The sequence below is a fragment of the Pseudochaenichthys georgianus genome, chromosome 21, assembly GCF_902827115.2.
Source record: "Pseudochaenichthys georgianus chromosome 21, fPseGeo1.2, whole genome shotgun sequence".
NCBI classification, from domain to species: domain Eukaryota; kingdom Metazoa; phylum Chordata; class Actinopteri; order Perciformes; family Channichthyidae; genus Pseudochaenichthys; species Pseudochaenichthys georgianus.
Genome location: NC_047523.1, coordinates 31141550 through 31157847, shown reverse-complemented (window position 1 = coordinate 31157847; position 16298 = coordinate 31141550). Strand labels below are relative to the sequence as shown.

The 16298-nt window shown below is 42.3% G+C and overlaps 1 protein-coding gene across 1 annotated transcript in view; it reads left to right on the top strand.

Moving 5' to 3' along the window:
- Positions 1–16298, top strand: part of dachd (dachshund d) — a 93386-nt gene that overhangs the window by 45604 nt on the left and 31484 nt on the right. Inside the window, exons 2-3 of the mRNA XM_071207077.1 lie at positions 804–919; positions 8347–8499. Of these exons, the coding sequence (XP_071063178.1) occupies positions 804–919; positions 8347–8499 (269 nt within the window). The remainder of the gene's footprint in view (positions 1–803; positions 920–8346; positions 8500–16298) is intronic.

Sequence of the window (16298 nt, the reverse complement as noted above, 5' to 3'; positions counted from 1 at the left end):
TTTCTCTGTAACTATAAGCCAGCAAAGTAGGTATTGATTGCAACTCGAAGCTGTATTAATAAGTGTATGAGTAAGATGTGTGGAAAGTCAGGGGTGTATCTGCTCTGAAGGCTTTTCTCCTGCACTATAAGGTGGCACAGTCATTTATCACGGCTGGATCTGTGCCCCTCGTTTGGTGTAATAAAACTCCCCCATCAGAACCGTCCAACAGGTCTGAATCACTCTGTCACACCACCTTCCAGCTAAGGCACGCATTAAATCAAGCAAGCAGAACATTTCCTAAGGCAGCCATTGCCTTTTAATTTCCTGAAGAACCTTAAAATATCATTCATTACCAGAACTACACATATTTGGTTTTTAAAAGTCTCATAAATCAATAGTGGCCTGACTGCAATAATTATAACAAGTTAACATGTAATTTCCAGGCCGAAGGCCGCGCTCTGGATTTTAGCATATGCAAACGAGGCAATTGAAATAGTGGAGGGATATTAATACGGAGGAACAGGTAACGAGGTACGGGTTATGAATTATGCATCAAAAAGTGGTTGATCTTCAATAAAGGAAATGAATTCACCGTGTAATCTAATTAGTTATGGAAGTCTATTATGTTGAGCTGCAGAAAGCAACTGTCCTTGAAAAGAAATGTATTTACAGTCCATGTTGGCTCTTTGGATTGGAATTGCATTCTGGGGCGCCCAAACGTTAACACCCCCCCCCCGCCATCACCACCCACACAACCCCTCCTCCCCCTGCCAGTTTCTTCCTGGTTTCTTACCCACAATCTCTTCCTTTTGGTGTTTCAGCTCCAGACCCGGACGGCCCCCGAAGAGGAGCCAGTGCTTGACATCATCGGAGAACCCCCACATCATGCCCCACTCGGTCCCTGGCCTCATGTCCCCTGGCATGATCCCACCCACAGGTATGGTTTGGTCTTGGTCTACAGCGCTCTGTCATTGTTGCTAAGGCTCTAATTCGATCTGTCTGGGTGTCTTCTATCTCTCTCTTCCTTTCTGTCACACACACTCAAGCACACACACACACACACACACACACACACACACACACACACACACACACACACACACACACACACACACACACACACACACACACACACACACACACACACACACACACACACACACACACACACACACACACACACACACACACACACACACACACACACACACACACACACACACACACACACACAGCCTCCCCACCAGTGGCCTCCCCGCAGCTTGTCCTCGAAATGGCAACCAGTCCAAAGTGACACATGCACCCAACCACCAGACACCAGCCGCTCACTCGTTTACCAAAAACAGATCTTCTGCTCAACCCCCGGAAACTAAAAGGGGGGGTGGGAGAGAATAAATTGGAGTGGAGATCTTTTCTCTCAGATTATTCCAGTAGATGTTGCATTTTGCCTTGAGTGCATTCTAATTAGTGCGATTAAATCCACTCCACTGGTATATGTACATAGGCAGTGATGATGCTAAAGCAAGCTTATCGCCACGAGAATCAACAACAACCGTTTGTGCCCTAACTTAGCCCTCGGGCCAAGTCTTATTGCAACCAATGCTTTTGTTCTATTTGTGGCTGGCTTCATTGTGACTGCTTTGATGTTGGTGGCGGTAACTGCTCTGATTTGCATATTTAGCTCTCCTTCCTTATATGTCTTTAATGATATTGGACTGTCGAACGGAGCTCTTTGAATGCTCACCCACTGTATTTAACCAGCTATTTATTATAGTACTTTAGTAAGAGATACAGCTGGTTTTCCTTCTGCGTAAAACAGACTTTTAATTATCCTACCATTTTTTACATCTGTGTGAAATCAGTCAAAGTGTTTTTTCTTCTTCTACTTTTTCTCCGGAAGGCAGCGTCTGTGAGGCGTTTGAAATTCAATAACACACATTGGGCCATCCTTGTGATTCAGTACAATGGGGGCTCACAGGCTACTGCTTTGAACTCTGGGAATAGAGTGAGGTCACTGGCTATCTGCGGCGCGGCATAGAAGGCGAACTTAAAGGCCGAAGTGAACACAGAGAAGGACAATGATGAGAAAGACCCATGTTATTTAGTGGAACATAAAGCAAGTGAAAAGCCTTTTGATATCATCCCCTTTAAGCCCGGAGGGACTCTATGATCTTGACATTTAGTCAGGGTATTCAGGGGGCACAGATAAAATAATTGAGGTTTTCGGTCTTCTCATAACTGCCTTAAGCTTCTCAACTGTGGCGAGACGTAACTTTTCCATCAATTTCTGTGTTATAATTAATCCATTTATTGTTTTGATTATAGTATTAAGCATTAAATGTCAAAGAAGTTACACATTCTGACGGATTCCTAATGTAGTATAATTGACCACACATAAGTTAGCATCCAAGTAGGCGATTAATTGATCTCCCTGTCATGTCCAAATGTACTGATTGATGATTAGAAAACCGACATTAAAAAACTGTCTCATACAGTTACACTATCATGTCATGTCATATTAGTTCATTTTTCAGATGAGTTAGCGCCTGCACCCAGACTGTGGGCCCACGGCTTTTCCCGAGACTTCACTCATTGCCCACGAAAAAGCCACTTCACAGTTTAATTTGGGCTGCGAAGATGGAGCGAAACATACAAAGATACATGTTAACAGTCGCTCTCTCTTGGTGTTACTATGCAAATAATACATAACGCAGCTCCTTATCACCAAGGATTGATCTTTCAATTGTACAAAAGGTCTCACTCTTATTTTAGGCATACATTTTTCATATATTTTATCTTGTCGCTTCAAAAGGCGGCATGCCATGACAGAATCAATATTCTTAACGCAATTTACTCTGTTTTAGGCATTTTGTTTGATTTCTTCACACAAAATGTCATCGGCAAATGTTTTTTTTTTACATATTAGACACAGACATTAGACATAGACACACATCATACTAGATTTAAATCATAACCATATTCAACACAGTGGAAAGATGTCGTCTTCGCACTCTAACAGGACCAGAAAGCCCTACGTGAAACACATTGTTAACATATGTATCTTCGCCCTTGACACCAGTTCCACTTAGAAGAGGACATCTTAATATGCTTAGGTTTTCCATTTAAGGAAAATACCCTCATATACAGTGTGTGTGTGAAAGCACATGTGTACGTGCAAGTGTCTGAATGCCTGCTTGCTAGCGTTCATGCCCCCGGGGGGTGGGGGGGGGGGGGGGGGTTGAGCTGGAGCCTTTCCAGTTGCTGATGCATTACAGGCAGATTGGCCCCCAAATCGGATTATTTGCTGTGGACTGACACCACACTGAGATGACATCTCCTTTAAAGTGGAGAGGGCCTCCACTCACACTCTGGCCACTACTTAAGCAGCAGCTTCAATATAATTCATTTATGTCCTGGATATGGCTTCAACCTTTTGAATAAGGCAAGAGTACTGCATCTACCATTAGAGAAATGAATGTCACCTACATAAAAAACAATATTTCCTAATACTGTCTGCCTCAGCCTTACTGTGTGTGTGCACGTGGTTCCCTGTGCCTCAGAGAGCTGGTTCTTCTTACAAGTACTGTAGGAGGAGACGTATTGTAATATTTATGTTCATTTGATGTACAATTAGCACGTCAGCTCCTAGAGTGGATCATCTAATCCGGTGCCACTTCAAGCTGTTTTAAAATAGATCCCGTATGCACCAGGTAATTTAGTGTCAGTTCTTTGTGTCTCTATCCTTCCTATTTCAGTCTGCCGCTTGTCATAAGGTTAGCACGCTGCGTAATTGATACTAAATTTGTCATGATGTGGATAGCACAGTTCAAGTGGTGCAGTGTACCTAAGAGTCGCGTTGTTCCCAACCCCAGTTTGTCATTGCTGCGCTGCCACCAGTCCATGCATAAAATTAGGCGGCCATGCTCATTGACATGGAGTGTCTCTCTCCTACTTATCCCGCTTGCCCGATAAATAAAGTGTGTTTTCATTGTTGCCCATGGTGCAGTCCCTGACAGAGACAGAACAGAAACACAACAGATAAGCCCTGCTTATTTTTCCTGTTTTAATCACTGCGAGAGAAAGTCGTAAAAGTCAGTCTTTTGTGTACTGATGTGAAGTTAATCTGATTTTAATTTAATTATACGAGTTAGTTGCGGAGGGCACAGGCATTGGGGTGTTTGTTGTAAGAATGTTCTGACATTGGCGCAGGTATGGGGCAGCTAGCATGTTAATTAATGATGAAGATCCTGACAATATGCAGAGGCATGACAGCGTTAAGCCAGTCGGCTGCTGCTTCCTTTGCATATTAATAGATCCTTCATTATTATTTAATATGACAGCTGCTCCAAGGGCTACCATCAGACCTTGTCTCTGTTATTTGCTGTTTTGTGCTCCCCATGTGACACTGGCATGCTATTCTCCATTTGTTGAAATGTTCCTCTTTTCTCTTCTCCGACTGGTGTTGCTCTCGACATGCCTCCGTAAGGCGCTGTTTGTTTTGTGCTCAGGAGGAGTCTATTCTGACCGTGTGCATATATGAGAAAAGTATCTGATTCTAAAGGTGACTTTGAAAGAATATATGAGGCAGGATTGTTTTGTTTGCATAGTAATGAATGCAGATTAGCGCTGAGTGGGATTGGTCTTGTTGACGTTTAGACTTCTAGTGGCTTAATAGACTTGTTGCTGGGCGCCAACATCTCCCTGGCTTCCTTATTACATCCACTGTATCGAGGTGTGTGTTATCTGGATATGACAATTGATCCGGTGAAATGAAACAATTATCAGAACAAAGATTTCAATTCATAGAGTGTGTCACTTAGTCAAAGACCGGGTGGAGGTTTGGGTGGAATGATAAATGAAAAATGGAAACGTGATCATTTAATCTGTTTCACTATAGTGAAAATCCATTTCTGAGCATTTATTTACTCAATACACATTTGTTCAAAACCTGACACCCTATTCTTTATGGATTAATTTCCCCTTTTTTTTTTTTTTTACAATATAGTCCACTTTACTTTAGAAACAGATATGTTGAGGACAGACAGGCTGCAGTGCAATAAACCACAGAGAAAGTTAGAGAGCCTCAGAAAGCACCACTGCGGCACTCCTTTGAGCGGCACCTGATTTGTGGGGGGAATTTATCACACAAACAGCCCAGAGGTGATTTCAATATTTACTCGGCAGTCTGTTCTGCATACGTCTCATTTGGAAAACAGTTGACTCTTGCCCATTATACACAAATGAAGGCTGACCTTCAGACTGGGCAGAGGCCACATTCATTATGTGGAGAAGTATCACCTTCTTATGAGGCAATGGCTTTTTTTCCCCCTGATCTGCCCATGCATATTGAACAGCAGCCAGGGCCCGCTGCAAACGAGAGGGCCCGGGCTGACATGATATATACTGTACGTCAATATGGTACTGATGTATTTTAAGATGCAAACAAGGCTTTAAATTATATGCACCTCCATGTCAGTGGCTCAGAGTGACTCTCGCCATCTGCCTATCAGCTGGGGATGAGAGGAGAGGGTGCCCAGACCAGTGTGTTCTTTGTGTCTGTGTGTGCGCATGCTCTCATGTATCTATTAGAGCCACATGTTCGATTTTTCTACCTCTCCTTGTTCTCGTGTCTTCCCTCAGATGCATGGCTAATAGCTGCTCTTGAGTCCCATCACGGAGACGTGACAGCTTAGTGATGATAAACGCAGACGTTGCCTTGTTCTGCGTCAAACGCAAAGCAAACCTGGATATCCAGTCTGAGCAGATCCTGTGAAAGGAAAGGTGATATACCGTATTGTGGATATGAGTGATTCCACTAATAGGTGCATATCTTTTTCTCGCCGTGCATCTTTGATTTTGTTGCTGGGGTTGGCAGGAAGAGTCGCAGGACTCTCCTGAGACACAGCAGGCCTGGAGGAGCTTTAGCACTATCTGTCCCTGCTGTTTGAGACCAGCCTCATGAATAAAGATTTCAGTCACGTTCAATACAGCAGAACCCTGGAAATACCACAATGACAAACCAATGCTTTATGATCTCTGCAGTGTGCTCAGCATATGTATGTCTATAATCGCAGACTTAGTACATCAATCATATCAAGTCTATTTTGATTGAGGTGGACAACCATTTCAAATATTGCTGTTCCAAAGTATATGTAGAGATGGCATTGGAAATGTGAATGATAATTACAAATGTGATGTCGATAGTCATTTAGACTGCTTATGAAGAAATCTACTTCAGGCCTGAGCAGAATCCATGTGTATCCTTACAGAAAGATGAAAGATGTTATCAGACATAGGCATACTTGCCAACCCTCCCGATTTTCGCGGAGTCCCGGTTTCCTCCCGGAGTCATATTTCTCCCGATTTCTGACTAAATCAGATTTACTCAGGACTGTTTCCACTCGGACTTTAATACAGCTACACCATTGTTTGGTTTCCATGGTAGCGCGTCTCTTTGATAGCGTGCGCAACTGAAAGTCTGAGAGGGTGAGGCAGATAGTCACAGAAAACAGAACAAGAATCAACAACTCGACCCTCTGCTCACGCCTTTCCTGAAAGATACAGGTCCAGCCCACACATACAGTATGCTCCATCAAGGATGGTGCTGAAGGGCGCAAGGCAGTGCACTTACAACTACAATAAGCATGTGTAGATGTTAATCTAATACAGCCACTAACACCCCCCCCCCCGCGGTGGTTTTGAAATGCTCCCGATTTCTGAGGTCTCAAGGTTGGCAAGTATGGACATAGGTGATATGGAATCTAACAACCATGTCATAATTGCTGGATTGTAAAATTAAGCAACTTTAAAAATACAAGTCGGTGAATGCAGACACAAAGACTATCAAGTTGCCCTTCGTTGCCCTTATGTGTCAATATTCTATATCTATATCTATTGCCTCATTCATTTCCTGAGTATGTTGGGTTATGTTTTTGAAAATGTAATAGAGATGATATTCAATTTTTACATTTCTTTACTTTTTTGAAGGATCATAATTTAGTTAGTTTTCACACATGGCCCTCCAAGTACTGAATGCACTCAAAGGCATTTTCAAGTGTTTGAATACATAAACTTCAATTCCTGGCACATTGTTAATAGTTTTCCATTCTGCTTGATGACTGGCCTTGACTCTCAGAGAGCCGTATTATTATGAGACTCTAAAGTCTATAGCTGTAAAGAACTTGAATACCAATGTTAAGCATTATTCAGGGCTATTGCATCCATTGAATACATTAGAAGGTATAATTAAAATACCCTCAATAAGGTTTTTGAGACACAGTTCTCTTTGTATTTTCTCACATATTGAACCCGTATAACTTTTTATCTCCACTCATGTCACATTGTATCACCTCTCCTTTATTATACACACACATACTTTGCGTATTGCACATACAAAACGCATCTTGCAGTATTACCTTGACTGCATCTGTTCTCATCAAGGTACACATACATCAATATAGTGGGGAGGAATACCGGAGTCCATGAAACATTTATAAAAATCATATGCTGACACACACACACACACACACACACACACACACACACACACACACACACACACACACACACACACACACACACACACACACACACACACACACACACACACACACACACACACACACACACACACACACACACACACACACACACACACACACACACACACACACACACACACACACACATACAATGTATACATCACTTCAGGGGACATTACATTGACTTACATGCATTTCCTGGAGACTTATCCTAACCTTAACCATAACCAACACATGCCTAACCCTAACCCTTACCCTTAACCTTACCCTAACCCTAATCCTAAACCTAACCAAGTCTTCACCCTAAAATGAATGATTCCCCTTATGGGGACCTCCAATTTGTCCCCATAAGGGAAGCCAGTCCCCACACGTGACTATGTAAACAGATGTAGGTCCCCACAAGTATAGTAATGCTAGACCACACACACACACACACACACACACACACACACACACACACACACACACACACACACACACACACACACACACACACACACACACACACACACACACACACACACACACACACACACACACACACACACACACACACACACAGATCCATCCCATCAGCATGATTACCTGCTGTGAAGATATCCCCTGTCAGAGGATGAAAAACCAAGCTGTGATCTCATAGGCGCTTATTCCCCCTAGTGTATACAATTATTCATTGTTTTATTATTTTTATTATAAAAGTCCTATTTGTTTGTTTTCTTTCTTCACCGGGGCAGGTTTCTGAAAGGTTTTGCAGGTGCAGTGGCTCAGCCCCAGCAGACATGTAGTGTGCTGTAAGCTCTGTCTCTTCTCCTCCTCTCTCCAGGTCTGACAGCGGCGGCGGCAGCTGCTGCCAACGCTGCCATCGCAGAGGCCATGAAGGTCAAGAAGATCAAGCTGGAGGCGATGAGCGGCTACCACGGCAACGCCATCCACCACGGGATGGACATGGAGAATGGAGACCTCGGCTCCAGCGTCGGTGAGGATGCCCTTCACACACACTGTCACAAACACTTTTACAATCATATTAAACGGAAGACAAACGTTTGTTGTAAAGACAGACACAAACACACACTTAAAGACCTGCTTTCTCATCTCCATTTTGACAGACACCGCAAAGCGCCAATGTGGTATTTTAATAATCGAAAAACACTTGTAGACAATAAAAATCTGCATTAAAATACATACATAGATTTAATGTAATGCACGTTTGCTATTGGATACAAAATATGATCTATGAATTATGCCAATTGCAAGACATTGGCAACATAATACAAACAAATAAAAGATAATTTAATTTTTCAACTTGAAGGGGTGGGCAAACATATTCCAGGAGTAGGGGAAAAGCTGCTCTAACTTTAAAAGGGGACAATATGTAATATAATAATATTAATTGGAATATGTTCATGCTATATTTCTCCAAAGGCAACTAAAAGCTTATCAGTTGTCTGCTTATTCTGCTTAAATAACATCCAAATACAAAATAAGTTTATTAATTATAATACGTTTATTTATTATAGCACGTTTCACATAAATACATTTCACAAAGTGCTTCACGAGTACAAATGAAGACCACAGACACATGAATACAATCACCACATGAGGCAGAAATGTAAGGTCAACATAAAAACAAAACACAGACCAATTTCCAAACATTTCCAGCACCGGAAACAAGAAGTCATCAATAATCCCATACAACCAAATACTCACTGTCTCCACTATACTGCTGCTTTCTTAATCAAGTGTTAAAGGCTTGTTTTGTTTAGTATGCACTGTGAATATCCACCATGAGGTAAGTCTGGTTTTCTCTTGAAACATGTTGTACTTTGTGTGGAAAGATTTTATTTTAAAAGCCTCGTTGCTAATAGCTAAGTGAAACTGTGAACACAGTTTCACTTAGCTATTAGCTTTTAACAAGATCTAATTGAATTGCTGTGAAAGCATTGGTTTTTCACTATGTACCATTTCAATTAATTATTAGCCAGAAAATGCAGAAGGATTTTCCTAATATCACACAGAACCACTTAGTGTATTAAAGAGAAAGATAATGTATGTTAGTGCGGATTCATGAGCCCATTCCAAATTATAAACCAAATGTAATCCCTGTAGCTTTGGTTGCTAAATGGAGATTTTGATTCACTTACTGTAATAAATGGCTCGACTGCTGAATACGTTTCATCAGTAATACTTGACACCATGGAGCTTATGGTGTGTGAGATGAAAACAGGATGTGTTTCTAAGCAGATTTAACAATGCAAAATGCATAAAGTGTGAGGTCATCACTCCAAGAGAATGGAGTATGTAAAAAAAGAATACGAGCGTACGAGGTCACGGAAATAAAGATAAATGTGAGCACCAACAGCAAGGCTATGGCAATGGAGCTAATAAGAAACTGTTTTATCTTTTTACAATTTAAATTGTAACCTTGAGCCCACAGCCAGCCACACAAGCTCCCGGTAGAATCATAATTCTGGCAAGGGGGAGCAGCGCTAGGTGTGGGTGCATGGGCCATAGCATTAGCTCTCTGAGTGAAATATATGGCAGTGACGCCTCTCGGCCCCATCCACAATCAATTGGATTCTTTTCCTTTAATATTTACTCGCAGCGATGAGATGCTCGTCTGCATGGTGATGAACAGTCTGCCACTGGCGTTTGAAGGTGACCTGTCAGTGAGTATGGACAAATCTCTCGCTCGCAGAAATGTAGAAAATAAATCATTAGGGGCAGGCAGTCAGACAGGGGCTTCTCTCTCTCCCTCACTCTCCTCGGATTTAAATCAGCTCAGATTTATGATTTGAATTAATGCTTCGTTTGGTCAAAGGAATGGTCGCTGAGACAAATGATGTTTGGTACTGAAACCATCCTAATATTGATTACTGGGTGTCGCAGCAATCTCTTGTTTATATCAAGCACTCTCCTGTGACAGGGTGGCCAGCAGGAGTCATCCTGATAATACGCCGGAGAAATATGGCCTGCTCGGCAACACAGGGCCGTGAAGCACAGTGAGCAGCATGCTGTCTTCTTCATCTCGCCCCAGGCAGCCACTCACATGTTTGTTTTCCATCAAAAGCATTTTGTAATTTAACAAGTAATAACCGACTTACATGATTTGAGAATTGGTGTCGACTCGAGGCTGCTTTCAAAAACTATTTTGGAGCGTGAATGCCTAATATGTCCAGCTCTCAAGCCCATTATCACATAGCAATCCAAACATATAAATCACTTGACTGATATAGCACGGAGTGGGCAGAAAGGGAACTGTATCTGGCTGCAGCTATGTTGGTCTGTTTTCTTTACAGATCTGGGGAGGGCATGACTTCATTCTGTTCTCTCTCATAGCTGCTCTGAGGAAATGGACTGCAGTGTTATAATCAACAAGCTTAAACTAAGACTCACACCAACGGATGTGTTTACCTAAACAAATGATATTACCAACCATGATAGGAATTGATATGATAATGAGCATGCTTTTGATAATACCACTCAGGACATAGATCCATGTAATCAGTAAGAGCTTCTACATAAACCCATTGGATAATAAAACTCTCCTCAGGCTAAAATACAGGTGCCTCATCTCAGTGTTTGTCTGAAGCAGATCTTTGTGGAGAGCTTAAAGCAAAGCACAACAGAGCCAGCCAGTGAAGGACACTCTGTTCTGTTTGTAGAGTTGGATTGCCCGTCGCTGTCTTTGTGTTGATGTAAATTGAACAGGCTAATGTTTCTCCATCGCATTAAATATTCATTACAATTAGACCTTCCTGTTTGCATCAATGTTATTAATTATAAGGAAAAAACAGCCAGTTCGACTCAAAATAGCCAAACATCCGGAGTGAGAAGGGAAGAAAGGAAGAGATATCTGTAATTGAGGGAGAGAAAGATGTAAATATATTAAGATAGAGATATTGTGATGGAGCAAAATAAAAAAGAGAAAAAGGTGTCTTGGTTTGATTTTCCCTCTCGGTCTTTAGTCGGGCAGAGGGAACCCTCTCAAAGCACAATGTGGATTGTTCCTGCGCCTCTCAGGAAATGCCACAATTACAGATCACAGACCAAGCAAAACATGTGTGGCGCTGGGCCTTTAGGGGGATAAACAGCCCGCCATTCCCCCCCAGTGCATTGACCCCAGCCACAACCTTCATTACTGGGAGAGAAAATATTGTCAGCTGCCCACTAACAAACACCTGCCAATTTCAAGAGAAGGAATTGCTTTTTTTTCAGCCGCCAAAGGAAAATAAAGTGTTTCTTAGACAAGCAGTGTAAAGAAAAGATAAGGCTGTGTTCACCCCAGTCCTCTTCTTTTTTTTTTACTCTGTCTCAACTATTTATCCGTCTTTCGCCCCGTGTCTTTCTTTGGCCACTGGGTGCTGCCCTGCCACTCATCTGACTCCTCACCACACAACTCTAATGGAGCTGAAATCCTGCCTGTAATTAGATATGGGAATTCTACTGTCATCAGCCAGATGATGCCACGATATGCAGACCACAGTAACAGCCCGAGTAAAAAGAAAAGACACAACAGCCCCTGCTATAGGGCTGGGCACTATGGACAACATATATGTAATACCATTTGAAAACCAGTATTGTAGCTTTGCAGCATTTACAACATATTTTCACAATGAAAATGTAAATGTGTTCCTATGTATATTAACCTGTAAAGAAAGGAAAAATAAATACAAATTTAAATGAATTTTTAAATTGTATGATGTATTGACTAAGTGGGAAAGGTAGTTAGAACAGTTTGGTAATTAAAAGAAATTAAATAATTCACTTTAATGCAGCCTTTAAAAACCAGGACACCTATGACGACTTTCAATTTCCAAAATCTATGTAGATGTAGAGTCTCATTTCAGGACATATGTATTATACCATGGTATGGCCCAGCCTTGTTTGTTGATGTACATTTTTAATTCACCCTCAACCCATAATACCACAGGCAGTTACATTCTGCAGCACTTTTTCAGCCCAAAAAGCCCTTTTGTCTCACATCTGTGGCTCCGGTCCAGGCTGTGGCCCACATGCTCGGCTGGAGCTGGACGGCTGGTGACAGGTACCTGGAGTGCTGCCTGGCGGAGAGTTGAGAGAAGAGGTTCTGGGTGAGATGATGAGGAAACATCATTCTGTCTTCCCAGGGTCATCAGGCTAATTTCGGCAAGCCCCGCCCTCATGCTTGTATGTTTGTGAGTGTGCATATGCATGTTTGTATGTGTGTGTGTTAGTGCGCGTGTGTGTGTATGTACGCATGCTTGCGTGATAGAGAAAGAGGGGGCCTTGGCCCCTGAGAGCATTCTGTGAGGAGACCACAGCTGTACACTCCCAGCAGCTAATTGGTCCTTATCTAGCTGTCCCATTCATCTTCATTTTTTACCAATTACTGAGCATTATCTGTGTTCTCAGTTGGGTATGGGACTTAATCCTTTTTGGTTAAGCTGGTGCTACAGCTTGCAAATTTCAAATGGAGAAGGGGGGTTATGGGGGAGAAAGGAGGGAAAGGTGGTGGGGAAGGAAAAGGTGGGGGGGGCAAAAGTCAGAGCAAAAATAAACTCTGAAACTTCCCATCATCCTTCGCTGGCAGGAAGCAATCAATAAACTATGACATCACACGAAGGAGAGAGGGAAAAAATGGAAGAGATCAATTATTGGCGTTATAATTCAAGTCCTTGTTTGCAAACGTTGCAGCCTCATTGATTAGGCTGTTCTTGTTGCACTCACCATTATTGACTTGTTAAAACCATATTTTCTCATCATCAGTGGTTTTACGTTTGCGGTCACACAGATAACAACGCTTTAAGGGGCCTTCATTAATTATTCAAGATGTATTCATTTTAAAGCACAGCCAGTCCAAATCATCCTGTTTACTCTACAAACAATACGCGCATAGTACATTTCTCATCCAGAAGGTACATCAAGACGCTGCAATCTGGGGCAGTTAGCCTTAATTTTCGAAGATCAATGCATAACTAGGCTCCTCTCTATATGGGGTCCGTGCTTGGCCATGCTGCAGAGCTGAGTGGAGTCAGCCTGGAGACCAGGCACTAATTACTGGAGTGTTTATTGCTCGGCTGGATAGCATTTGTACCATTTTGGATCGTATCAGTGAGCCAATGTGCTCTGCAATAGACAGATAATAATAATACATTAAGATGACATTAAGTGTGTATAAATGAAAATCACAGTGGGAAAAAATAATAGTCATCAATCATAAAATAAACACAAGTGTAAAATGGGTTTACATAGGCAGCCACACACATATGTATACTTTCAGAACATACTGACGTGCGTGTCAGCAGTCCGCATATAGAGACACTGCTCCTGCACTTTGATAGGATCTGTTTGGTCACACTCTCTGCGCCAGCTGTCAGCCCAGCTCCACTGCTGCGATTTAATTAGTCTGTTTATGTCCTTTCTAATAATAAAGCTCTCTGGGTGGAAGGACACGTCCAACTAGCTAGCTCCACGCTCCAACCTGCTAGCTGCACTAGAGCTGGTGGCCCGGCGCGCTGAATGTGGGCCATGATGGAGGATGGTGGCTACTTCCTGCTCCTCGAGACAGCATATTGGCCCTCGGGCTCAGATCTACTATAACCCCCTACTCAATCCTAACCTTAACCATTAGGGGATAAAGCACATACTGACCTGATATGAGTATCTAGGGGCAACTTCATCCATCTTCCTTTCTAGCTCTCTTGTGGGAGCCTTTGTCAGCTGAAGCTCTTGAGAGAGACTAGATTGTAGCCATAGGCTGAATATAATTCATTTCAAGAACATATCATAACACCTCCTGCACTGCGACATCTTATTGTCGTGTCAGATGTATGCAATTACAATGTGGTTTGTTTTTATTTTCTATATACTGATAACAAGGCTGGACAAAATGGGGTCCGTAACCGTTTAAGCTGCAGGTGTTTGGGAACAGGGGGAAGTGGTATTAACTGAGCGAGACAGAGAGTGGCAGAGCAGACAGACAGCCTTCCAGCCTGAGTAAAGAGCTTGATGGGTCTCTGTCTCTCTCTTGGGCTTTGGCCCTCACCATCTCTCTATTAGTCTGCCAGGCTCATGGGAGCCAGGTGACAGATAAGTGAAGAACGACACACACATTTTAATAGACATTTCAAAAGATAAACCTGATAATCATTTCTCTTTTTAATGAAGTCTAATGTCCTCGTTCTAATTCCAGTTGCGTCGCCTGTTAAGCATCAGCGTAATACTTGAATATGCATGATTGGGAAATTGTGAGGCACACTGGTGTTGCTACAAAATACACAAACGCAGACAACTGCAGAAATAGATTACAATAACAGGGGGGATTGATTAAACATTATTTCCGTAATGATCCATATCAAGTTCTATCATTTTTGAGTGGCAGCAGAGTTGCAGCTTGTTATAGAGAAACAGACACAAGGAGACAAGATGCTAGACAAATCTCGCGCCTCGGAAATATTCTTTGATTGTCTCTTGTGGTTAGTTCACAATCCGCAGCAGCAGAGCTATACAAGCAACTGACCAGTCGAGTTGTCATCCCGCATCAACATTACGCCTCATTCTTCATTAATTGGAGAGATTAATTTGGAGCGTTTTGATGCGGGGGTGATGCATGCGTTCCGCTGTCCCCTCCTCACTATGCTCTGTCAGGTTGAATTTAGCCAGGGAAGGGGCTGACCTTTGAAAGTGAAGAGATCAACAAAATGTGAAAAGACAATGTCACTTGGTGTAAATGTGATACGTGTAATAAATGACATTCAACCTTTCAGTGATGATGAGCTTTCACAGGTTGGGATAATGTGAAATATGCACGTTGTGTAATTGCATGGATTTGTGACCAGTTTTCGCACACACAGCTAAGATGGTGCATTGCAGCCTGGGTATCTAATGCCATTAGCATAGAGTAATAACATTGCAGTGTAAACAATACCGGTAATGATAGAATACAAGGGTGAGAACAACAAAATGACTCGTTCACTGTGATCACCCTGTGGAAATGTAACATCGCCGGACTGGGCTGTAATCAGGGCGAGAATCAAAGAGCACTTTTGTGATAGAAATGGTTGGTTCTGTTCCACAAAAGCACTCTGTCGGTTGCCTGAACCCAAAGGTGTTTTTTCTCCATTATGATATGGGAACCCTCATCCAAATGGAGCTATCAGCCATACTGAGGCCAGGCATCTTCAGCATCACACAGCTCCTCCGCTGGGACCAAGATAAAGAGGGCGAGAGTCGAGCAAGTTCAAACAATGTTAAGGAATTTCACAATCTCAGCATGTCCTTCACAGTGTGCACACGCAGAGGAAGGTATTTCTTGATACATGGTGTTTAGAATCCCAAACAAAATAGTCATTCCAACGAAATAATTGAAACAACAACATTATTTGTTTTCATTTCTGTCCTGAAATGTCATTTCTGAATCCACACATTGTTGATAATAACTAATACAACATTTACATTCCTGTGCTTTCACCTTGAACTCATTAGCACTGCTGTACACTACACACCGCATTACTGATTGTCTCTCAGGAGGTGATTGTAATGGAGGAAGTGAGAAGACAGGAGGTAGTGATGCTAATTTTCTAATTAAAACAGATGATCTGATGACCACATGCAAACTGATCCCCCCCCCCACACTCCCTCTTTTCCCACCAAAGTGATATGACGGCAGAGTGGGCCGTGATTGATAACGCTCGTCAATATATTTCATTTCAGGTGCCTTAGTCAAATGACAACTGGTTGTCATTGACTGAAAGCAATCTTTTTAAAAGGGGAGCCTTTGCTAAGTATCAGATGAAA